General features: G+C 43.6%; 1 protein-coding gene and 1 long non-coding RNA gene across 8 annotated transcripts in view; both read right to left on the reverse strand.

Annotated features, from left to right (window-relative positions):
- The window catches only part of LOC132906044 (trichohyalin), a 68,885-nt gene that overhangs the window by 18,063 nt on the left and 26,001 nt on the right, over positions 1–24,821 (reverse strand). For 3 of the 7 annotated variants that reach the window (XM_060957881.1, XM_060957883.1, XM_060957885.1), the window contains 5 exons: positions 5,838–6,005; positions 4,579–4,746; positions 2,602–2,865; positions 1,887–2,276; positions 98–400 (listed from right to left, as the gene is read on the reverse strand). In XM_060957881.1, coding sequence (XP_060813864.1) covers positions 98–400; positions 1,887–2,276; positions 2,602–2,865; positions 4,579–4,746; positions 5,838–6,005 — 1,293 coding nt within the window. Of the gene's footprint in view, positions 1–97; positions 401–1,886; positions 2,277–2,601; positions 2,866–4,578; positions 4,747–5,837; positions 6,006–8,427; positions 8,440–15,065; positions 15,963–24,821 lie in introns of all 7 variants that reach the window. The other 4 variants (XM_060957879.1, XM_060957878.1, XM_060957880.1 and 1 more) reach the window with 2 other exon arrangements.
- On the reverse strand, positions 16,963–24,820 carry LOC132906048 (uncharacterized). Its single transcript, XR_009657926.1, has 2 exons — positions 19,128–24,820; positions 16,963–19,023 (listed from the first exon to the last, which is right to left on the reverse strand). It is a non-coding gene; the product is annotated as an uncharacterized LOC132906048 (long non-coding RNA).

Raw genomic sequence — 24,821 nt, forward strand, 5'->3', positions numbered from 1 at the left:
ATTCAAGTATTTAACTTAGTAATTTTCAGAAAAGTTGTTTCACGTAACAGAGGTAAATTTACAGGTGAAAATTGTAGGTAAATTCTCTTTGACTTACCCTGCGAATTTCCGTCTGTGTTTTATCCAATTTCTCTTGAAGCTTGTCCACTTCACTTTGCGTTTTGTCCAGTAGATTTTGCAATTTATCCTGTTGAAGTTGTGCCTTGCCCAAAGTAGCCTGTGTCCGTTCCAGTTCCTCTTGTGTTTTCTCAAGTTCCGCGATTGCCTTGTCCCGTTCCGAGTGCAGACGAGCCACCGAAGCCTGTGCTCGATCGTATTCATCTCGAAGACTCTCTTGTTCACCCTGAGCATTTTCCAATCTGGCCTTCAGTCTGTACACCTCACCTTGACTCTTTTCCACCTTTAAACACCATCGAAAAGTTTTAACACTTTTTACATTTCATTCCATTCAGTTCGTCGAAGTATTTAAGACACGTTTAATCGCTTATGTTGAATTTTTACCGGATAAACTCATCAGATACCTAAGCGATAGCCAGCTCAAGAATCTCATAATTCTGCTTGTTTCGAGGTTTACGTTCACGAAATTAATCTCTAGAATTTCCTATCTTGTAATAGCTGCGTCGTTGGAGAAAATACATGCACGTCGTTATTAATACAGATTTAACGCGTTGCCTGTTCATCACGTTGCGTTAATTAAAATCAGTTTCTCCTCTGCTTGCTCTAACCTACGTTCGTATCATTAGTGTTTATTAATGTTCCCACGTGAAGCGATGATTTATTATTATACAGGGATTAAATAAATACATCGACTCGAGTAATCAGTCCGAGGGAAAAAGCTCGACGACCTAAAGAAAAGCTCTAAAGAGAAATCTTTTCTGGAAGAGTCAATCATTCGAAATGGATCGAAACGAGGGGTAACGAGCAACCCCTACGGAAATTCTAGTCAGGTGTCTTCGATTGCACTCGAGTGTGAAGTTGCGTGCAATTTTCCGGCCACTTAGCCGGCAGTTTCATTACCGGTTCGTTTCGCGCTATCGACGAACATCGGGAACACCGGTGATGCCTGGGAAGAACGAAGGCGTGATTGGAAATTAGATTCGACTACCACAGCGTGTACGGATCAGGACCAGACCGTGGTGGCCTCGTGAATCGATCGCGATTAAAGGCGATTGTTCTTGCTTCTTGGAAGCGGAACAGGGCTGCCAAGTAGACTCGATCGTTCATTAATAGAGGCAAAACGACCAGCTACAGATTATGGGGATGGGAATCGTAGCTGGGGATACTTCGGTGGTTAATTGATCGCAAGGCAGGTCCCTTGACGCACGATCTTTTTATCAACTCGACTAGTTCATCGATTACTTGATTCAAGGAGAAGTTCTGTCAGCGGTGGAAGTGATTTCTGCGCGAGATTTGTGGATTCGTTTCGCTTCGAATCGATCATGTGGTTAGAAGGTTTGTTAAAGCATTCGTGACCGGTGACCGAGACGTTGAGTCATGCTATTGAGTCACGATACGTTTTCCCAATCGCCGGGGACTCAGCGGTTCGCTGATCTGCAGAAATTTACATTTCAATCAATTTTCGAACTGTTGCCAAGAAAGTCGATTCTGTTCAAGAAATGAATTCTAGGACGAGACAACAAAAGAGCGAAATGATTATTGGTTTCAAAATCAAGCGAATAAAATGTTTAAAAGAGTTAATTTATAAATAGAATATATTATTTTATGTATCATTTTATAACTGTCAACTAATGAGGACAAGAACGTCTCGAATGTGTGGAAACAGAGATGATCAGCACTGGCTAATATATCTGAGACGCTCTGGCGAGATTGTAAAAATATTTTGGTAGCCGTAAAACCGTCTAAGTGGAGTAGAAGCGATATTTTACCTTTTCTTGCAGAGCAGCAGCTTCAGCCCTAGCTCTTTCGTTGTCAGCCTGTGTGACCCTGAGCTCAGCCTGAGCCCTCCTGAGTTCCGCGGCTGTCTTCTCGGCTCTTTCGGAGATCCTGTCCATTTCCTGAGAGGAATTGAGCGTGCTTCTGCCGTAAGTGCTCTGAGACCTTTCGAGATCGTGCCTGAGTCTTTCGTTCTCTAGTTCGAGCCTGGTCAGTCTCTGTTTGGCAGCCTCCCAGTCGGCTCCGCTACGACCAACCTCGGACGCAGCCTTGTCCAGTTCGGCTTTGCTCTTGCCGAGCTCCGACTGTGAACTTTCCAGCTTCGCTTCCAGCCGGTCTTTTTCTGCTTGTGCTCTTTCCAAACGGGCGCCCAATTTCTCAACCTGCCGTGAGCAGAAACGGTCAGAAACTAACACTTGGACGATCTTTGGCCAAGGAATAACACGAGAAAAGCGCACGAAGTGTTTTTTGTTTTTGCTAGCAGGAGGAATGGTGGGAAGTTAAAGTTTCATAGAAGTTCGAGCTGCATTATTGATCGTATCGACTGAAACGATGCTAAACAAGGTGTACTTCGAACGCACTTAGAATTAGATACATTCATTATAAATTTGTAATAAATATACGATTTAGTCTAGTCCGAGCAAAATGATAGGGAAGAGGAATCGATTGGGAGACAAAAAAATGTACTGTGCCACCACGAGGACTTACTTCGGACTCGAGAGCGTGAATTTTCATTTTGTACTCTGCGATTTCCCTCTCGTGTAATTCCCTTTCTTCCTGTTTCTCCTGCTCCGCCCGGTCCCTCTGTTCCCGTAATTGTGCCATTTGCTTCTCCTTATCTCCTATCGCCTCCTCCAGGCTACTGAGGGCACCTTCGCTGCTGCAGTGGTGTGCCTGCATTGCCGTTAAACGCGCCCTGGCCATGTCGACCTGGTTGTCCTTCTCCTTCAGCAGATCCTCTAGATTCTCGATCTGTAGTAACAACAACTTGGCCGTTAGAGATTCTACTTTTCTTTCATTCCTTTCAGACAGTTCGATCGAAATCGCGCGAAGTCTTAGACAGCGAGAAAATAAGTCGGGATGGAACAAGATTTTTTAGGAACGATACAGTTTTATTGGATCAAAGATGATCAGAGAGAATGTTAGTTCGTGCGCGATTAATTTTAGACAACGTGATTAGTGGTGTATTCTCTTAACCGTGTTAGCGATTCGCAGTTTACCATGCACAAACCATTAATATGATCGTAAATTCTTACTTACCTGCCATCTCGTATCATCGATCTTCACAGCCATTGTTCACGGCTCGACAAGACATTTACTCAATCAGGCACTCGCGATACACAGCAACAAATAATCAACGGTCTCTATCGCGGTAGAAAAAAAAACGGAATCGTAAAAACAAGCGTTCCGCGATGCGGAAACGAAAAAATGACAAAAAAATGGTAAAAATAACAAAATGGAAAGTAATTGTCAAGCGATGTTGTCTCTAGTCGACACATTGGTAATCAACGACAGCCTGATCGATCGTACCTTTAACAGAAATAACGTACCTCTCTCAACTCTTCTCTTTATACATATTGGCTATCGTCGATCACCAACGACACGAACAAAACATAAATACATACAGGGGTGCGATTCGTGACGAAAGTATTGGATAAAAGAAATAAAACAAGGCGATGCAACGTAACTTGTAAGTGGCTTTATTCGAACGGAACAAGGTACAAAATGAAAAATAAACGGGTGAAAAAGGAGCTTGTGCGAACTTAAAGATAACGGGGATGTCGGGGTTTTACGTACTACAGCCTTTACACAGCACGACTAAAGAAAATATTATTACAAAAAGTGTGTCGCGCGGGCGCGCGCACGCCTCACACTCATTCCAATCGACAGCAAGATTCACACTCATGCGCACTCCGTGGTCGCATCCTACGAATATTATACGCTAAGCGCGCGCTTCCTCTTTGTCATCTGGCTGGCTGATTAATCACCAGGCCAAAACTCCTTTTTAGTTCCGGCGCAATTAATCGCTACCGCCGAGGAATGAAAAGATCGGTCAGTGATTCGCGTTTCTCTCAAGACAACAAATCGATTTATAACGATACGATCGCATGAAGTCTGATACCGTTAAAAATCTATCAATTTTTGATTATACGAATTACACGATCTGCGACATTTCTAAAATTATGTTTCTGTAATTATGTTCCCTATGATCGTTTCGAGTTCAGTGGAATAGGGCGACGAATATCTTTGAATGAGATAAATTACACAGGTCTGCGCAAAACGAGAGTAATTGCGAGGATCGGTAATGGAGAAGATGAATACGCGTCGACGCGCGTTTTACTCGTAATTGAAATGGATCCGTGTAATCAATTAAGCTTTAATTTACACCGGGCGATCATTATCACCGTGTGTTTAGCCATTCTGTTCGGACAGAATGGACCGCCTCCCCTTTGAAACTATAATTCACGTCGCTTTGGAGACCATTCCTACTCGTTCTGCACAGACTTTCAATCTTGAAAAGGAAACGAACGAACGAAACTCGTAAGCTTCAAAATTCGACGCGTTAAACCTTTGTAGTTGCTCCAAGATCTGTTCTTATCAACTTACAAAGGCAATGCCAGGCGGAGACATATATAGAATGAAAAAAAAGAAGGAAGAGAAAGAAATAGTTTCAGGGTCACTCACCTTACGCTGAAGCACGTTAATCTTCCTGTCTTTGATGTCCATGTGATCCTTGAGCTCAGTCAGCTCGGTGTTCATACGATTGCGTTCCTGTTGCGCCTGCATCGCGGCCTGCGTCTTTTTCTCGATCATCCGGTTCTTCTCCTCGAGCCGCTGCCGCATTTCCTCCACCTGCACGCACGTAACCACGCATACGAGGTCATCGTACGAACGTGTGCAGGGGTGGGAACCACTTGGAACAGGAACGATTCAATCCGCATTGCACGGGCAACGTTCTGCACGCGACGTGAAAACGCTACCAATAGTCCAGCGGGCCGATTGGAGAGGGAACAGGAGGAGGGAAGCTTTGCACGACCCAGTTTCCTGCAGCCCTGTCCTTCCTTTCCCCTATAACGACCTCCCCGTAACGTCGATTTCCCCAGTTCCGACCTCCCCGTACATCGGGATCCCTTCAACGATCCCACCCTATATACGTCACTGCTGCATTTACTAGTCCATTTACTATTGCGTTTATTGTCACGTTTTCTAGCGCGTTTACCAGTGTTTCCTAGATATTCCGTATGTACCAACTTCCACGCGACGATTTTATAGAAGTCAAGGGGAACCTGTTTAGAAGTTATATGGGTTTTATGCGCTTTAACTTTAAAACTCGTGATTTACGAAGCTGTAGAAAGTTTAAACTCGCCGCATTATTTTTCATTAGGTGATAAACTTCTCGTAACTGCCCAATAAATTACATTGCATAAGGCAAGATCATCGTGCAAAATTGCCGATAGGAAAACTCTTCCTAAGAACTGATCGTTCGCTAGTCGTCTATGAAGGTTCGATAAAACTTCGTTCTCAAATGGAATCTTCGTAGAGAATTTATTGGGTCGTGCTAAGTTGGCTGGTAACTGCAGGATATCGCGATTGTTTGAATCGTTAACTCCATATAACTGGAATAGTTTGTTTGTGCGAGACAAAGATCGTCATCCGTTAGAATTTGTCGTTTTAGTCTGGAAGCGAGGATGCTAAACAGGAAGTTAGGATTGTCGTAAAGTAAGACACACCCGTCTTTATAAGTGTTAGTATACGTTCGTTCAAACCATTGGGGTAGAATTTATGCGTTCTATTACGATAAAGTTGAAAAATTTGGTAAGAGTCGTTTTTCTTACGAGTCTTACAATTATCGTGATTTTTTAGTTTGCACGTGTCCTAATACTTATAAAGGAGGGTGTACGCGGAGTTAAAAAGAGTAAATGGCGTTGAAAATGGGCACTTACGTCAGCCTGCAGCATGTTGTAGTGCTCTTCCTTGGCGCAGAGCGACTCTTTGAGCACGGTGATGTGCCGTTGGTAATCCTGATGCTGCTCTTCGAGGGTTTTCATCTTGGCGGACATTGCGAGTAGTTCCTGATCCCTACGCTGCACTTCGGTCCGGAGCTCGTCCAGCTGCGAAAAAGAGTCGTCGTCCACGAGAGGATCAGTCCGTGCGACCCGGTTACGTCTCGAAACGACGACGAAACAACGAGCGACGGAGGCGTCTGGTCTGTCGTCTCTCCGTCGTGGCCGAGTACGACGACGATCAGCGGCCAACTTCCCTTCGATCGCTCGGTCGAAACGTAAATCGGCCGTGAAACGGGTCAGCCGTTTCGCCTTCCGTTCCGATCCGCCAACTTTTCGACTTGCTCAAATCGTTCTGACCAAACGAAGCCAGCCAGATCGTCACTGGCGGTCGTTGATCTGGCTGGTTTGAAGTTCTATTCGAAAAATCGGCGCACACGGATTCCATCGAGTTTTCGTTCTGTCCAATTGATCGTATCGCCTTGAATTTCACTCGAGATTAACAGTATGCGAGAGACGGATAAAATACCAAATGGAAATTAGAGAATATATTCGAGGAGATGAGAAGTTCGCTGCTTCGTTCTCGGTTCATGAGCAAACAATTAGAGTAATGAATGAACCTTTCGAGTCATTCGTAAGACTGCGAATAGTTGGTTCTGAAACAAAGCTCGGAACATCGTTTTTACCGGACAAGGTCTTCCCTTGTGTAGCGATTAAAAAGCTTCGAGACGTCTCTCGTTTTTAACTCTCTCGGAGCCTGAATCGTTGGGTTCTTATTCTTGTCGTGTCAGCGATACGTCGTCGTACTCGGACAGGAATTCTTCATACTTAGCATGCAGCGATATCGAAACCAACGATACAAAGTTACAAACAAAGTGTATCCTGCGTGTACGAGAGATATACTTATTACGTGTTCGAACGAATGTCTTAAGGAGAACGTGATAGAATTCATGGGAATAATCGAGGCTGGAATAGTTGGAAGAAGAACTGGAACGTATTATGTATTGTGTCTCTCTCTTTATTATTCGTGTACGTACCTACTACGCTCGTCTGATCTACTCTGGTGTCGGCAGGCCGCGTGAGGATCCCTCGGCGAGATCTCCTCGTTACGAGATCCCGTCGCGGGATCGCAAGCAGAATCAACACAACTAAATGTTTTCTAACTAATCAACTAGCAGAGTACGCAGCGTGGAGGAGATATCGCGGTCCTCTCTGGCAGTATGGTCCTGTGATCGAAGTATATAAGACACTTAGGAAACTGAGAATAAGCAATTTCAAGAAAAAGACATCGAAGATCGATGCGTCCTCCGCATCTACGTATATAATTTCCTCGAACACGTCCCTGGTGATCTATCAACTTATAGGTCATCTTACACCTCTAATCCCACGGGACGAATCCATTCGTTTGCCATATCCGTGACTTTTATGTGGGATTACTTCGATCAGAGGGTATCTCTCTAACCAGATGACGTGTACGCACGTATCTCAGCCCAAAGATAAAGCACCAGGGATCGAGGAATCGATGAAATCTATCGGTACGTTGACTGATAGCGATTCTATCGATGGATCATGATCGAACCTCGATCCCCCCTCTCTCCAGCGTTCTATATATCGTGCTAAGATGGTGAAAAACAACAGGTCTACGTAGAGGCGAGCGATCGTGGCGATCGCTTTCGATCCGCGAAGCGGCGTCACGCATCGTCTCGGGTTCCTCGGTGTTTCTCAACGACGGCCACGAGCCACAGAGGCAGACGTAAGGTTCTCTACGTTCACTATGTTCTACGATCGTCGTTTACGGCTGCACACATACGCACGTACGCGGGAAACTCGCGGGAAATTTTTCCTGCCTCGTCTCGTCGTCAACGAGGGAACGACGACGCGCATCGTTTCCGCGCGCGTTACGTGAACCATTGCGAACAGTCAGATCAACGACTCACACCAGAGAAAGGGACAGAAAGAGAGAAAGAAAGAGACAGTTCTCGGGGTGGCTGGCCAGTTTTCGAAAGAGGCTCGACCTTGTATAACTGTTCTATTATCGACGATGGGACGAGAAATATTCTGTTCCAATAGTTTACTCTCCAACGAAATCTCGGATGGAAGAAAGTTGCAAGATCCGCGAAGGAAGAGGAGAAGTCGCAAAGCGAGAGAGAAAAATTTCCTTGGGGAATTCGATGTCAATTAAGAAACTAATTTCCAAGTTAGAGTAAGAGGATCGCTTGAAAACGTAGTTATACTTATTATCTATGATCGCGGTTTCAAATTTCACGGAAATTTGACGAGCACTTTTGCCTGTTATAAAAGTTTCGAGTTCCCTGGAAACTTACTGGCCACCCCAAACAGTAAGAGAACAGAAAGAGAGAGAGAGAGATAGAGATAGAGAGAGAGAGAGTGTGTGTGTATGTGTGTGAGAGAAAGTGTTACTACGGAACATCGAAACACTCCGTTACATAATACGGTAATCACGTAGATGGAAACGAAGGATAGGTGGTGGCTTGGAAGTGCTTCTTTGTCGGGTGAAGAATATCCTTACCTCCTCAGAAAGCTAGAATATCGGGGCACCACATTTAATAATGCTTCGCTCACCACGTAGGCCGCCCAACTCCGCCTTCCTCTTCTACTCATCGTTCTCAACCCTTTCGCTACGTAATCGATTACGTAAGAATACCAAGAAATCTTTTCTTCATCTTTAATTACAATTTTCATCTGGTTTAAGGGAAATGTGAAAAGATTCTCAGTTATGTTCGATCGTATCGGAAGGATTGCTGGAATATCACTGTCGTACGTTCCATTCAATTTTTGATCGTTTAATCAACGGACAAGAAAGTTTCCGCTCATCACGATCGAACGTGATCAGCTTTAGGTATCCGTTGATTTACTAGACCATTCTTATTCCGAGCACGTAGAAATTTATACGCCGTCCATCGTTAAATGCTGCAACGTTATTAACGATCGCGGTACGATTTATCGACGATCGTTACTTCGTCGGAAAAAGGAGTCGAACGAGTTCAGCGGAATTGAGGACCACCATCCATTGCTGACTTATGGCTAACTTAGTTCTAGCTTATCTGCTAATGTTATACCCTTATGATTATGCGGATGGTGAAAAGTGACGTTCGGTTTATCTGCGAATTTACGCTAAATAGTTGCAATTATTAATTATTAAAATCGTTTCGATCATTCTCGAAATTCTCTCGATACTTGACAAATACTCGTTCCATTTCTCTTCATCGTAGGTTAGCTAGAAGTAGAACCAATATCGAATCTTAGGATAATTCAGCTTGTGAAATTTCTAAAGCGATCGAATCTTTAATTCTCTCTCAAGAAGATGAAGAGCAGGATTGAAATAAATCGAGTATCTAATCGCAGGTAAACCGAATTGATCCTTTGTGCTTATCTCCGCGTGTCATGAAGCTCGCGAACCAAGAAGGCTCGCGTTTAGGACGATCGTGATCTATGGTCGATGGTACGGTTACCTGATCGTAAATCGATCAACGAGATGACTGGCTAGATGATGAGAGATGCATCGAAGAGTAACGATACGTTGTCTGCGTGCATGCAACATGCATCAAGGTACAAAGGACCGCTTCGAGTACTCGCATGCGATTTCTAATAAACTGTCAGGATTCGTTGGCGAAAGAATCGTGACGCGAGAGCTAGAAAGAGTGAAGCGGTGATCGGACACGAACAAACACGAACAAATTCGACCAAACGATCTACACGATCCGTACGTTGTCTACGCGATTTTATTCGAAATAGATTCGATTCCGTAAGATTGGATCGTCGATGATGAAACGAACGGTCCAATCGCTGGTGAATCTTTTCCAGCGATTTACGATCTACACAGGGGTTCTCTGTTATCGTTCTGTATGATTTCTGACATTTCATTATTAGTTGATCTTCTTACAAATTTCGATTGGTTTGTATACGAAGATAAAGGTTGAAATACCGGGTACGCAGAATTTTCTATTAATAATATAAATAATACAAGAATATAGTGATCTTGAAAGATAATATTGGTTTTCGCTTAAACATAGCGATATCAAGGAATCCCTGCGCAGATTAAAGTGCCTGAATAATTTGAATGATTGCTACCTCGCTTAAGCTGATACTAGCTGTGAGATTTTCTACTTAACTATGAATTAAGATAGTACAAGCTTTACTTTGCCTTCCAAAGATTACTCGATCGTAAGAAAATCTTGAAAATTTTGAATCGTATAAGAAATAAAGTTGTTGATTCTGGGAGTAAAGATCTTTGTTCAAGCAACGTTAAAAAAGCTTGCACCATTACAAAAGACGTACCTAAACGCGGTAGTGCTAAGAGTGACAAGCAGTTGTCTACTTTGCCCTACACTCCCACGCATGCATCATGCCCGAACGATAGCTGTATTCGAATTCTACGCGACGAGAGAATGGCGAACGACGATGAACGTGTGATGAGAAATGCGATGATCGTGTCTGACGAGTCTTCTCTGTCACATGATTCCCACGATAAAGTAAACTCCCCGGTGACAATTTCCAAAATCGATTGATCTACCAATGAAATGATTCACCCTGATTGACCATGAACCCATACGGATGTTGACTACCAATTCGAACGGAATGTACTAGTGAAACGAATCGGCGATCGAGATGAAATGAACATGACACACGAATGTGCGAGTCTACTGAGTCTACTGGTGAGAAGTCGATGAATCGATGAGTAAAGATTGATGAAAAAGGCGTGAGAATGACGAGATGATCGTTACCAACCGATCCTTTTCGTGGTCTTAATGTCTGTTCAGTGTGGTGACTGCGAGAAAACAAGTGAAACGAGTCAATGGCAAGGGTCTCAGCGGTGGCAGGCGGACAAATCGGTGATAATTCTACTGGTAGGGCTACTGTCAAACAAGGGGATAAAAGTGCAACAATCGTCAACAGGGCAGGTATCCAAGGTGTTTAGATGATTCCAAGGTCGCTTGCGGAGTGCAGATAGATTGAACCTGCAAATTCTTCGGTGACAGTTAAACGATGATCCTTTGGGATGGGGTGAATACGATTCTACCATGAGTGAATCGATCGTTTTAGTGTGGGATGAGTGCGTGAAGGACTTGATGGTTGATGACGAGCTCTCGTGGTTGGATCTCTGAACTATGGTGATAAAATAATTTTCCATGGAACGTGACGAGAGAGGTCGTATGAGAACGGGTGATATCTCTCGTGAATAAACATAATAGAATCGGACAGGGACAGGATTGAAGTTGTTGATCAGAGAACGATTGAACAGAATCATTCTTTCTTTCTCTCTGTTGTATTATTATTATTCTCTTTTATAATCCATGTAATCGGCATCAATTTGACGCTCGATCGTCACTGACCTGCACCCTTGACCTACTCTGTCTAAATCGCGGAAGAGACTGCGAATTACAGATTGCCTCGAAGGTGCAAGGATACTGGCTTTCCTTTTGCTTTATGTCCTTTTATCTGGAACACGACATAGGAATTAAAGGGAGGGAAAAAGGGAGGGATTATTGGAAAGAATCAGGGGCAGAGACAAGACTAATGGCGTATAGTCTTAGGGTTCAAAGAACGGTACACGTTCGAACTTATTTAAGCTTTGTTCGATCTTTTTCTTTTTTCTGTCACGTATCTGTTCGCTCTTTCTCCTGTGCAGTTTTTTTGGCGATCCTTGCGTAGCACCGCTGGCCTCGAGGCTCTCAACGTCTCAAAGAGGATTGCTTCGCACAGGCACGAATATATAAAGAGAAGCGACAAGATGTCATAGAACGTGGAAACGAAATCGTTTGCTTTCATCCGTTTTCGTATTTACTCGTATTTACTTTGTTTTTCTATCGTTCTCTTTTTATGTCTATCTCGGTTAACAGAGTTCCACAGACTGAACACGCGTGAACACGCTCTGGTTTTAGGCTCGATGTGGACCTTGCGAACGTAGAGTCGTCCGGCTTGGATACGTGAGATCGTGAAAACGTCGTCGAGGTGGAAGGATGTCCGGAGATCGGGGATGTCCTTGCGAGCAAACGTACGTCGATTTCCGGTTGCCACGGTTCCATCTTCGAGGGAAGGAAACATCGGGGGGGAAAAGGAAATTATCCCTGCGGGGCTAACCCGATTTTGAGGTTGTAGTAGAGCCAGCCCGACCACTGCGATTCTGAGGAGTTCAAAATGCCTGGTGCAGCCTATTCGATGCTCTAATTGCTGTGTAATCGAGCGTAGGATCGTTCATTGGGAACAGTGCTGTTCTCGTTTAAATCCGCACAGACGAGTTTCTTACTTTCTTAATAAGCGGCGAACCCTCGAACAGGGATACACTTACACCTAGATTAGAGTAGAAAAATAAAAGATTGTCGGAACTTGCGAACGCGCGGGAGAAATCGTGTTTCAGAGCGAGCGAATGCTGTGCAATCGATCAGGAAGAGAAGACGACGTGCACGAACGGGATCAGCTTCGAGAATCCACGTCTCCTCTGGCTTCTTTTGCTGGTTAATTTAGATTTTCGCGTGATTTATCGTGACTTAGTCACGATTTGACTATACGCGTGACTTCTAAACGCAAAATTACACCAACAGCTCGGGGACCATAGTAGTCATGGGGGGCGGTCTTAAAACGCTCTCAGCTACGAAAATATATCGTTGGAAGCTTCTTCTCGTGTTACTCTTCCTCGTTTACGCACGCATTTTACACGCACGTTTTCAGCTTCTACTTAAGCGCGTGTGTGTCGTCATCGTACACACGTGTTTACACGTGCCACAAATCTACTTTATATTTCAGTGTCTCCCAGTGAAATCTGTTCGTGGAAACCGTACGTTTCTCCAATTAGTTTGGCGAAAAAGATTTTCATAATATTGGATTCTCAGGTGGACGATCCTTTTACAAAATTGACTAGTATCGAAGAGATCGAAGAATGTATCTATTATCCTACGATTCTATGCTATCGGGAAATCGAGATTACATATACTTTCAAACATTTCTTTCAAACGGAGAAAATTTGTTTCCAAATATATATGTATATGTATAATATATTTTTGACAACTTTAACGGTGTACTACAGGAACAGTTAGGTGCATTTTTGTACTCTGACTACGTTTAAGAATTTTTTAGGCGTTTCAATTTGCGTACCTAAAAATATGTCTTCTCCGAAAAATAGCCTTTTAACGATTCACCTTGTACGATTAACATATCGAGGATCGTCCATCCGATGAACCATGTAAAATCATTTTCTCAGAATAACTAATACGTGTACGGTGTACCACGAACGTAACACAGAAAATACATCCTCTTACGAATGTACAGAGACTCTAAACGTAATCGAAACAACACGTGTATCTTCTACGAAGACACTTTCTCTAATTAATCAGGGACTGTACAACGTCAACGGTCTATAGATATTCTAGAATTCAACGACATATATTCATCCTCTAAGGCCTAGACATTAGGTACGCACAGTTGCTCTCGGGCTCTACACGTAGAAGCTACCGAATTGTGACTTTCTCATTGACTTTCTCTCACAGAATTGCCCGAGACCCATCTCGAAGTTCCCCTTGTCTCGCGCTTCCTCGACTTTTCTTGTTCCGCTTTTCCTTCGTACCATTCGCGGAAACAGGACTGCGTAGGACGATCCCAAGTCTAAGGGGAACGATCGCAGAGAGAAACGATGGAAGATCGATATATCGAGGATCGATGTTGATTGCAGAGACACGAGAGGAACGAGGTATGTATCGGGTTTTCCGTCGGTTCTTCTCGTAAATCTACGACTTCTTAAACAGGTACAATCGAGTCAAAAAATAGAAACTCTGCTGTTCTCGATAAGAAAGGGATCTCGGGAGGTAAAGAAAACAGGTACGCTAATGTGCCACGAGTGCACACGTACGATATATACGAGTCGATGAGAAGTAAAATGCTTCGTTTTCTATTCATTGTATCATTTTCGACAAAAAATGACCGACGAAAAGTACGGTCGCTGGGTGAGAGGATGCTCAGGAACGTCCTCCTCCCTTCGCGGGGAAACAAGTTTTACTCGTTGAAAAAATGTTCCGCCTGTCGAAAAAAAGCATGGCCACGAATAAAAGTAGAAAAAGTAAGCGTATCGTGTCTTAGACCAAACGTGGGGGATGCTCGCGCTCGAGATTTTAACGCATTCTCGAGCCTTCCCTCGGGAATGTGTGCGGTTTCTATAACCTTTGTCAAAGTAAGTATCGCTCGACGAAACGGTGTATGTACACATCTCAACGACTGTAGTCAGCGTGTCATCTTAACTCTCACGGACTCATATACACGTGGCACGCGTACGACGCGGCGTTCGAGAAGACAAGACGAAAGGAATCGAAAGATCCGCGGGACGTTACGACCTGACCGATTCGACTGACGATCATCACGTCACGCAGCTTCCTGGCTATGCGCGCTTTTCTTCGCCTTCCTTTCCTCTCTACGGACAGCTAGATACGGACACGTACACACGATTACATGCGCCTTCGCTTCATCGATCATACTTCCTCATTCTCGCTACCATTCACTCGTTCTCTTTCTCTCTTTCCCTCTCACACAGACACTCGCGCAAGCATCGATGACGATTTTTTCGACGTCTCGATTCCGAGTCTAATAACACAGCCGAATCTAAATTTCTCTTGGTTAATGTCGACTTCTTCGCACGATCGTTACGCACCTCCATCCTTGATTCGAGGAGGGTGGAGAAACAGACGCTCGATCTCCGTTTTCTCTCGGTGATTTTTTTGATTCACAACGAGACGCAAAGTAGTAGCAGTAGCAGTAGTAGTAGTAGTAGTAGTAGCAGTAACAGTAGTAGTAGCAGTAGTAGTAGCAGTAGTAGTAGTAGTAGTAATAGTAGTAGTAGTAGTAGTAGTAGCAGTAGCAGTAGCAGTAGTAGTAGTAGTAGTAGTAATAGTTGTAGTAGCAGTAGTAGCAGTAGTAGTAGTAGTAGTAATAGTTGTAGCAGTATTAGTAATGGTAGTAGTAATGGTAGTATATTGTGTAGTATCGTGAGCCTTTTCTCTCAATATACCTGTCGTAGATCGGATAGATCGGGTACTCACGCAGAGGAACCTGCGGCGTGCAAGGTCCGGCGTGACTCAACAGAGAGCAGAGAATCCAGAGTTCGATAGATCCCTAGACGGCGTCGTTCTTTTCGATCCGCACGTTGTTGATGAAGAAACTTACTTGCCGTTTGAAGTTCATGTCGTGCTTGTTGAAGGTGTGCGCGTGTAGAGCCAGGGCGCCCTGCGCCGCAGGCTCAATATGTTTCAAGTGTTGCTGCATTTGCTGCTGATGCTGCAACTGCAGCTGCTGTTGATGCTGCTGGTGTTGATGGAGATGATGCTGATAATGATGGGGATGATGATGAAGCTGATGGAGATGATGATCGGCGTAACGATCGGTATAGGGATTGACCACGCCGGTGGCAGCGCCCGACGAGATGCCGCCAAGGCACGAGGAACCGCCCCCACCGCCTCCGCCGCTCGTGGTCCCACCTGTCGAACCGGCAAGCAATGAACTGGTTAATGCCGAGGACGACGAGTGACCATACGGTACCAGCGAGGTCATCACGGACGGTCCCCTGGCCAAGGCCAACGTGCCGGGCTGCTGCGGACCACCCATGGCCGTTACCAATCCCTGCCGCATATGCGACTCGATACCTCCCGCGGTAACCTTATTTTGTTGTTGCTGTTGCGTCTGTTCCGTTATCGTTTGTTGCTGTACACTACCGCCCCCGCTACTACTAGGTACGGCGGTCGCTTTCAGCAACTGCTCCCTTAGTCTACCGCCGCATTCCTTAATACGCTGTAACTCGGCCTCGAGTAACGCCACCTCCTTCTCCAGGGTTTGTATGCGCGCGTCTTTTGTCTCCAAGATGGCCGTCAGGGTGGTGCTACCGGGCACGCCGCCTGGAACCGCCACGCTACCTCCGAGGACAGTACCGCCTGCACCTGATACGCTACCTAGCCCGACACCAGCACTTCCGCCCGCCACGGCTGCTCCGGATGACGCGGTCGACGCGTACGCCAGCTCCAGCTGCGTCTGCAGACTCTTCAGGCTCTCGTTCGTGGCTTTGAGCTCCTTTACAACACAAGCAATAGAGACACGGTTACACTCGTCGATGTTCCCTCATCTCGTGTCTCTCTAGCGAGCGTGCGAGGGACTTTTTTTGTATTTTTTTTTTTTTACTGCTACAGTTTTATTTTCTTGGTGTGATGTATGCGGTGGTTCGGTAGAAGAGATGTACTACGGTGGTTGAGTGCGGCTTCGCTAACACACGAAATCTGTCCCGTGAATCGTCGCCTTAGATCAATTAATTTTCGAGGGTGCAACTGCAACCACTGCGTGCGAGTTGTACGAATATTCCATCGAGGTAGATGTACTTGGAAGTACCTCTAATTTTTCATTGTGAACTATCGAATTTTCCTGTTATTTCCTTTCGACGATTAATACCAACCATTATTCGCTCTATAAAGTATCGAAATTATGGAAATTGACATAGCCTAATTCTGACGAAGTACAGTCAGAATCTCTGACGACTTGATACTTTATTTTTACTTCTACGCTTAAAAAAAAAGTATAATCTTCATTTTGAATAGTAAATTTCGTTTCCTAGTAGACGAGTAATTCCAATTTCTTATATTATTGTCGCATGCAGTGGAGAAACCTGAAATCGAATTCGTTCAAGGTCCTTTCATTTCCACACGGGACAGTCTCGAGGAAGCGGAAGTGGCACCGGCAGCGTCCCGGTTGACGAAAGAAAAGCGACGTTCCGCCGAGCTTCCTTCTTCTTTCGACACATCCAGCCGATCGTATCGCGCTCCTCCGAATGACCATGGGTCCTCTTATCGTTTCCCAACGTATAGTATTTTCTCTGATTCATCGACGTACAGTTGCTGTATTTATCCGGCGGGGCTACAAGGACCACCACCGATCACCAATGACATCCATGATCGTCCACAAGGACCACAACGTTTTTATTAAATCGATCTCTCAAATATTTTCATTTTCATCTGATTTTCATCTGATCCACGATCGCAAGGTCACTTTATCAACCGAAGGCTTCTATCATCTTTTCCAATTCTTTTTTTTTTTTTTTGTTACTTTTTCGATTGTCTTTTCTCATCTCCGAGCCTTCGATCTTTCGATTGGATGCGAATTTTTGAATTCTCTTGTTTTTTCCACGATAGAAAGATCCTCTTGCGAACGCCGGGCGCCGCCGCAGTTCTTTCGCCCACCGCGACGTACGGCCGACATCGTTGTCCATATTTCTGCGCGCGGCGTTTCGACGACTCTCTTTCCCTTTCGTTCTTTGCCTCCTATCCTCTCAGTTATTGTTCGCCGATCGTTTAATCCCGAGGCATCCTAATCGCGTACATTAAACTAACCAATGCAGCGTTCGCGGCGCGAGCTTTATCGATCAGAGGATACTTTCGAAACGCGGCCACGTCGCATGGACAAGATGAGTACGAGCAATGCGTATCCACGACTCGTATTGATGGATGCTAACGGCACGTTCAGGTGCGATCAGACAACGGTGAATTCGATCTCTGCGCAAGAGCACTGTGAAGCTAAGTAGTGCCGAAAGAAAAGTGCTGGAAGGTTTCGCGTTTTTTTGGATCGATGATGGTGTGAGCGTGTTGGAGATGATCGCGATTCGTGGATACGCATTTCGGCGAGTATGTGGCCTATATGTACGATGAATCCCTCGAGTGATTGCAAACAGATTCGTATTTACCTCGTTGAACGATCAGTGAGATTTATTTTTGAACAGCGTACTCGTTCTTCTATCAATCCCGTAATTCTTTCGCGTATTATTTGTATTAAATAATTAATTAAGTAATTAAATCGATTAATTGTCGTACGTCGATGTTAAACGTTCGAATAATCTCATCGAAACGTGACTATTACAAAATGATGGTAGGGTAGGAAATTCGGCTTGCAACCACTCACAATGGACAAAACACAAGAGATATAAACGGTAGAGGATAAGACAGTAGATTACGCGAGGAGAATGAAGTCGTATTATCGCATGTCGCATCAGGTCGGTGCCAAACAGTCGCAAAGTCCTCCCTTGGGCCTGGGATCGGCTCGCCTTGACGCGACTTGACGACTTTCGGACCGTCCCGCTGCTCGTGCATCGATTACGACGAATGGCCATGATAGCGGTTAGTCGTGATGAGCAAGAACGTGTCTGAGATGTACAAGAACGAGAAGAGAGTATATAATATATAACTGGGTGGTAAAAACATACAGTGAGTCACAGCGGAGATGACCAGATCAAGAAATCAAGAGGAAAAATATATAATAGTGGTATATGTATCTTGTGGATGTACAGAGAAAGAAAAACGTGGTGCGTTTTTTATTCCTTTTAGAGAGAAAGTACGTGAATGTCGTGTAAGGAGGAAAAACATTCCGTAATCGTATTAAAATGTAATATATATATATATATAGTGTAGCCATTCATTCGCGTGTGTATAATGTGAGTGTACATACACGAGATGAGTTACTCGATGGTAGAACGTGAAATATTTTGTAAAATATTGCCCCTCTGACAATATCGTGTCATGCTATCGAAACCAAACTCGTAATCGCGAAAAATGTACAATGCGATTTTATGGTGCTTGAAAACTTTTCCTATGTTGGAACGATGCTATAGCAAAATTAAAAAATTCAAATTTCAAATATCGAAGAATTTGACAGATATTTCGTTGAATATTTCGTTAGCCACGAAGCAAATAAATCACAAAACTTTCTAGGTTCTACCGATGATCATTTTAACCGGTGCACACGTGACGTGAGAATGAACAGTAGCACATATCAAAGAAAATGATCGTATGAAAATGTTTCTCTTACGGGACGAATCAAAAGTCTCGCACGGCTCGATGCTATCCCTTGTCTTCCAGAGCTTCAGATCGTCAAAATCGAGTCGAGTGCCGTTTGGAATAAACGTTCGCTCCGTTCGAGGCTATCAATGCGACGATTCACCTCTCTCTCGTATGCATAACTTTATTCAATTTTTCAGTCTCTAGACTTTAATCGAAAGACGAGAAAAATATTGCAGCCATGGCTCTTGCACGGAGCATTTTTATTCTCTTTCCTATCCATTTTCTAATTTTCGTTTTTTTTTTTTTTAATATCCCTATATATAACATAGTCCTTGAAAATGACAGACTTTTTAATTGCAGATATCTAAAAACTGGCATGCTCTTTGCAAAACCACTCACATTCTCATTAATGACTTACGTGATTCTGTTTGTGCCTTACACCGAGAATCTCTTTGTCTTGTCCGAATAGTGCACACGTTGAAAGCAGTGAATGTGCATTAATTTCCAGGTGCATTGTCAACCGTATTCGATCCAACTTAAGCAGTTTCAAGTATGGTGTTTGTTGATGGTGTCAAATATGGATTCGTTTGGTCTCGTTGCACGGTGTTGCGATATTGTGATTGACACAGAGCCGACTATGTACACGGTCTTCCATACTGCATATTTTCCTGATATTCTTTCCACGAATACTTTTTTTTCTTTTTTTTTTTTTGTAATTGATATCAATCGAACCATGTCACAGATAGAATCGAGATGTCCATCGACGATTTTAATACAATATCTTCTATCTCACTGGAAACTCGCGACCATACGAAAATAGCGATTTAATTAAAAATGTTTCCAACTGTGAAACTACTGGTGAAAAATATCGCAGACTTAACGGTTTAATCATAAATTTCATTTGTCGCGAAAAATCTATAAAATAATTTGGGACAAAACTGAAAAAGATTGGTCACGTATGAAACAAATATTTTCCGATCATCGATCGATTTTTATTCCGAACTGTTTCACGATATGAAAACCGTACGAGGCAAGTATCGAACAGGAAAATAAGCAAACGAGACTAGCAGGGATTGGCGTGACTTTTGACTCGAATTTCGCGGATTGTGTGGCATACGTACCATGGCTTTTCCGAAGGAACGATCTCCAGCAGGTGTATACACACAAAAGTTGAGACGCGCATGTAATATATACGTGTACGTCGCTGTTTTTTTGTCGAAGGCGTGACGTGGAAGTTACAGATTTCACGCAAAGAAACTCGTCGAGAGTTTTCATTCGATTCCCTAGAGTTTAGTTCGAGAAACGTAAGACAATATTTTACACAGATTTTATACCTTTCTGATAAAAGCGAGACAATTTCGTTCAACTTTTCTTTCAAAATTAATCTACATGAACTATCCTATCCCACCGTTATTTTGAAATATAGCGAAACGATTTAATTTAATCAATTTTTCCATTTAATACCATCCCTTTCTAATTACAACTCCCGTTCCACGTTGATTCCCAGTTATTTTCGCATTGTGCTTCGTCGAACGCGATCTATTTCCGGGCACCCGACTTATCCTCGTTCTCGACCAGTTCCAATTGCGCGAAATTCCTGTTCACTGGGCCGACGTAAAGAAACACAGTTAGCAAGTTAGCAAAGAAACATCAACGGTCCGCTCTCGTTTCGTGAAAAACGAATCGATTCGATTTACGTGCTACTCAATGGGGGTTGCTCGAGAGGGTTCATCGGGTGGGTAGTGATTTCAGAGTGTACGCTTCGTTCCCTGTCGATTCGAGATTAATTCTTATCGAGACTTAATCGTGTCATCAGTGTACCTGTTCGGTCTTCTCTGGCAAGGCCTGGATCTGGGAAAGAGGTCACGTGCATGTCTTTGGCCACTAATTTCAGAGGAGACTTTAATGACCGGTTGATGGTAATGATCGAAGGTGTTGATGTAATTGTCGATGATGAAGATAATGATGATGATTCGGTATTTTTCTCACGGGAGTAATTATGACAGTTGATTGGTCGATAATGTGGTAGTTGTTGTAATAGTAGTTGTTATTGTTAGAACGGGGTAAGTGACGAAGGGGCGGATGCGGGCGTGAATTTCCCCTCGTTAGGGGTTGCTAAACGTTTTATCACCTACACATCCAAAGCAGCTCATTCCACGCATTTCAATCGCAGCGCATTTTGTTCTTTCATTTATATGTGTATATATATATACACACACATATATATATATAAACATATTTGTAAATTTTTGTATGATTTATCATTGCATTCGTTTAGTTCTTTGTTTCTTTTTCTTCCTATTTCTCTGTACTTTCCCCGATCAGCCGTCTATATTTTTTACCAAAGTCTTTGTCGTCGACGTCTCGTACAGTCGTCGTTCGATCCGCAGGGTGCAAAGAGAAAGGCAGAACAAGAGAAAAAGACAGACAGAGAATAAAGAAACAGAGTACCAGAGGGCAGGGAGTAAGAGAACGACGATGGAGAAGGGAGAGAGTCTATACTCTTGAATATCTCGTTTCTAGGAGACTGATTCCTGTCGCATGCTTTGTCAAGGATGTTAGCCACGGCTTGACATACTTCATTGGCTTTCTGACACGTTTCGCTTCCTCGATAAATAGCTTAACGCTATGCCCTCGACTTCTTGCGTTTCGTCTTTGATTAAGCTTGAGACGTTCCGTGAAAGGAACTAACTAAATCGAAAACCAACAAAACCCTATCGACCGTAAATGAGAAAGAAGCATGCGCTACTAAAAAAAAATACGTTTGTCTGTAACACAATTTTAATCCTGGAAACAATTATCATCGTAGCTCTGTTAATCGTCGTTTGCCAGTGTGCAAAGTAAATAATGTTCCAATTAAATGCGCAGCGTTCTCTTCGTTTGAACGAAAATAAACCATGCGGACGAATCGATCGATTTCTTCGCCCAACAAAATCCACGAGCGAAAGAAAGCTGAAAATAAAATCCCCTCTTCCATAAAACCAAAATCTGCCAGAATCTATTCGATTCTCGTTCGCAATCTTAGCAATAACCGTTGCTGTAACGAAATTGCGCCACGTGCAGCATCACCATGATGCAACGTCACGTATCGAGTCCAATGTGCATCCGAAGATGCATAAGCATCCTTTCTTCCATTCGTTTCTTCTGGGATGAAGTATGTCAGTCATGAACGGGATCGATGGGATCTTAGATCGTAGGTGAACAAATCGGACTCGTAAGAAGGTGCTACTAAATCGTACGGCACAAGAAAAATGTCGGTGACGAGATAGGTCTTGGTGCTGGTGCATTGTTCGTTTCGACATCTCACTCTCGGTGCCCGACCTAGATGATCGAACACGATGATGGAAGACTGCACCACGGAGGGTGCATCCTTCCGGTGCAAGAAAAAAGAGAGAAAGAAAGAATAAGAGAAAGATGTGATGATAACACGTCGGGTTAAAATGTATTTCTTTTGATTTTTCGATGCTCTGTCCGACCGGTATCATAAATGATTCTTTGAGAATGCTTAAATGAGATCTCTGTTTATTTTCGTGTGAATTCCCCTCTCGCTAAATATCTGTAAATTACCACTCAAGCCACGTAGACTTCACCTAAATCCTAGATCTAAAACGCAGGCACATACACGGAGATGCAGGATTATCGGAGAATGTTCGAACGGATGCGACGTCGCCGTGAATTTCCAATTATTATTTCCTCTCGTTCTGCATGAGAAACGTATTTTGAATATTCTCCCCGTTATGGAAATCGCGTTGCGTTTTCCAAGCTCCGTTTCCAGCTTCTCGTTATTGTGTGCAGGCACGCGTGCTTGAACTACTTTCTGTGCTTGAATTTGTTGTGCTTAACGCGTCCTCCTGTGTTGCGAGTTAAGCATGTCTGACTCTCGAGAAACTATTCTACTGTTCCGCTAAGGATGAATACTAATGGGATATTTTACTGCATCCCTTGCTTGACCGTTATTCACCTCTTCTACTCGCTTCTGCTTCGAATATAAGACGCTTTATTAAGTTGCACTCTTTTTTTATGTTCGACAAATACCTTCGATGGAACTCTTTTCTCTCTAACGTACTGAAAAATCTCAGGAAGTCACTCGTAATAAAAAGATTTTCTTATTACGTTCTCGTGCCGACAGGAGGAGTTATTCAGTGAAGCTTGTTCAGATCTCTGCGGCGACTTCGCATCCGAGATTAGGTTACACACTAGGTATGTAGTGCTAACTACACGCGAACGACGTTTTGGGAACGACTACGACGGTTCTAATAGACGAAATAACGTGAGATATGCGAAAGAACATGATGGCGGCGGTGCTCGTGGAATAGTAACGACAGTAACGATACAAACATTTGCTACTGTGAACCGAAATAGCGACAGTATATAGAATGCTGCTAGAATAAGCGTTGTTCTGACCACTGCTAGGAAACCGCCCAAAAGCTTGCTTCCAAGACGCTGAGAATCGATGATCCGTACCTTTATCTTTCTCCCCTTAAAAGGAAATTTGAAACAAGAAATAAGGTTTCACTGTATTTTTAACGCAACGTTTTATCCCTTTCATCCCCTCGTATATTGTTAAAAACGAAGGCTTCGTTGGAAGAATGGTGCTTTTTCTGTAAATGTGAGAAATATACAACGCGATACACAAAGTTCCTTTAGCTAGAGAGAAATATGATATAAGTAAATTTACTTTACGACTATAGCAACGAGTATATAATAAAGAGTATAGTACTCTATGTTATTTTAATATCTGGAGCATACAGGTTATTCGCTATTGTTTAATCGAAATTAATATTTTCGCGACTTTTCTATTCGATTAATCGGAGCTTTTGGACGTTTCGTACGACAGATCGGAACAAGGACGCGTACACGGGACACGAGCGTCCGCGAGCACGTTGGTGCTGTGCAAGCGTGAAAGTGAAGGTACACGTGTGCTCTTTTTTGCGTGCTGGTGAACACGACGATACGCGTGCCTAAAACATTGGGCCATGTTCGTGTGTATGTATACCTCTGGAACGTGTGCTGTTCGTGTTTGAACGTGATTGTATTCGAAACCGTAAGCGTCATGGGCCGTAAAAATTCTCGATCGATTATCCTTCTTTTCTTTTGGTGAGACGACGAGAAGCAGCGGGAAGCGCCGAAGTTCAAGACGATAAATAAAATTGTATAATTGCTAGGTGGAATGAAGAAACGCGAAGTATCTCACGGCGATCCGATGATACGTGTGCACTCTGATCGCAGCCCGTGTCAGCTTGCTTCAATTCGATATACCGTACCTGATACACGTTTCGTCCGGCTTTCTCTTGCGAATACATGAGGGTAAAAAGATCATTTTCGTGCGAGGTTGGTGCGTAATCGAGCCGGTGATACGCGAGGCTCGATCACTCGTCGCATTTTCGCGACCGTGTCGTTGTAACATGTTGTAACCATTGTAACTAACGATTACACAGATTACTTGTTCATGAAAAGGAATTCTGTCACGTCGGTCGCAAAAATGCTCGTGTCTAGACGGGACATCCGTGTGCTCAGCCTCCTACTGTATACAGCAAGGGGAAGCGTTTGCTTTTGACGACAACTCGTTTTTTCCTGGGAAATCGTTCGTTTTCCCTTTCTGGCGGGGTGGCGCGTGATGGCATAACGGCGCGGCGTGAAGTATCATACGCAAATGGGTGGAACAAGGGTGGCGGCTGCGGCGAGGGGGACTGAAGCATGAAATGACACGGGGCAAGAGAACTGTGAAGCCAGTGGCAGCGCAATAATAACTCTCTACTTTGCAAGCAAACTACGTCACAACAGTGGGCAGCGATTTTAAGAAAGAGAAAATCAAACAAAAAGAAAAAAAAAAGTAGAAGAATAAGATACGTGAAAGAGAGAATATAGAACAATGTCGATCCCGTTTCGTAATATGCGTGTGCACCCGCATCTCTGCACCGCGAGATGCGTGTGTACAATGGTCTCACGATAGACGAACGATACATGATATGTACATATACGTTGGATGAGCGTGACAGTAACATATCGTTGATCAGAGTGGTAGTGATACATATATATGTAGAGAGAGAATAATAATTATATATATATATATATGTATAATGAATATGCCGACATGGGTAGAAATAGCTTA

This window comes from Bombus pascuorum, chromosome 4 (genome assembly GCF_905332965.1).
Source record: "Bombus pascuorum chromosome 4, iyBomPasc1.1, whole genome shotgun sequence".
Classification (NCBI taxonomy): domain Eukaryota; kingdom Metazoa; phylum Arthropoda; class Insecta; order Hymenoptera; family Apidae; genus Bombus; species Bombus pascuorum.